Raw genomic sequence first — 1236 nt, 5'->3', positions numbered from 1 at the left:
TCCATCCATCCATCCATCCATCCATCCATCCATCCATCCATCCATCCATCCATCCATCCATCCATCCATCCATCCATCCATCCATCCCCTCTACCTCTAGGACTAAGTCTGGTTAGTTGTATCAAACATGATGGATCATAATCCTCTCTTATAATAACGTTAATATTGTTGTCATTCAATATTAGTCCTCCATTATTACCCACATTGTAATACAGATCGTATCTGGTCATTTAGAATGCAGTAAGTAACTGTGAGAACAGCAGATAGTGAGGAGTAGTTTAACATTTTCGTGTCACAACTTCACAAGGATAGTTCTGCATACCTTTGTACTAGCAGCCTATTAGAGGAATTGAAAACCAATTAAAGATGTAAAATAATATTTTAAATCTGCTCCATCCACATACAGCAAGTCAAACATGTATTAACTGACTACATAATGTTCTATGTGTCCAGTTCAACACATCCTCCGTATTTGATTGAAGACTTTATATTGGGGTCTAAATCTCTGTCCCTGAATGTCCCCAAATGTCTCTGAATGTTCCTGAATGTCCTGCTCAGTCCCAGGACTCTGACCAGCATCGAGGAATCTGATGTGTACCAGATGCTGCAGAGAGACCAGGACGACCCCCAGGAGCCTCGGCAGTCCGGCTCATTTAAAGCCCTGCAGGAGTTCATTGACAGTGATGGTGAGATGATGCATTTCCTTCAAAAATCAGCAACTTTTTCTTTTTCCATTTGGAAGCTTTACTGCCACTCATTGTGGCATGTAATAAGTTTCCTCAATGTGTTTTATTCAGTTTATTGTTTATTATTGATTAGTTTGTTTGACAGGCTGCACAGTGGCGCAGTTGGTAGAGCTGCTACCTGTTCTGGGTTCGATTCCCAGTCTTTCTGCATGGAGTTTGCATGTTCTCCCTGTGCATGGTGGATTTTCTCCGGGTACTCCGGTTTCCTCTCACAGTCCACAGTCCCACAGTCACTGTCAGGTTAATTGGCCTCTCCAAATTGTCCCTAGGTGTGTGTGTGTGTGTGTGTGTGTGTTGGTAAATGTGGTTTAGCAGGACATTTCGTCAGAATACACACAACACTAGCAGGACATTTTGAATTAACGGGACAGGAGCGGTGTCCTGCTAATTTTGACAAAAATCTAAAAGCGTAGAAAGGTTTCTATTGGTCTAATAACCCCAAAAATGCAAAAAAAACGAGATGTCCGGTTAATACACATAAACCTGATTT

General features: G+C 41.7%; 1 protein-coding gene across 1 annotated transcript in view; it reads left to right on the top strand.

The window, feature by feature from the left end:
- The window catches only part of LOC103461896 (PDZ and LIM domain protein 3), a 14372-nt gene that overhangs the window by 10088 nt on the left and 3048 nt on the right, over positions 1-1236 (top strand). Inside the window, exon 5 of the mRNA XM_008404286.2 lies at positions 559-686. Coding sequence (XP_008402508.1) covers positions 559-686 — 128 coding nt within the window. The remainder of the gene's footprint in view (positions 1-558; positions 687-1236) is intronic.

This window comes from Poecilia reticulata, linkage group LG1, assembly GCF_000633615.1.
Source record: "Poecilia reticulata strain Guanapo linkage group LG1, Guppy_female_1.0+MT, whole genome shotgun sequence".
Classification (NCBI taxonomy): domain Eukaryota; kingdom Metazoa; phylum Chordata; class Actinopteri; order Cyprinodontiformes; family Poeciliidae; genus Poecilia; species Poecilia reticulata.
The sequence above is the reverse complement of the archived record's forward strand: the minus strand, read 5'-3'. Positions and strand labels throughout refer to the sequence as shown.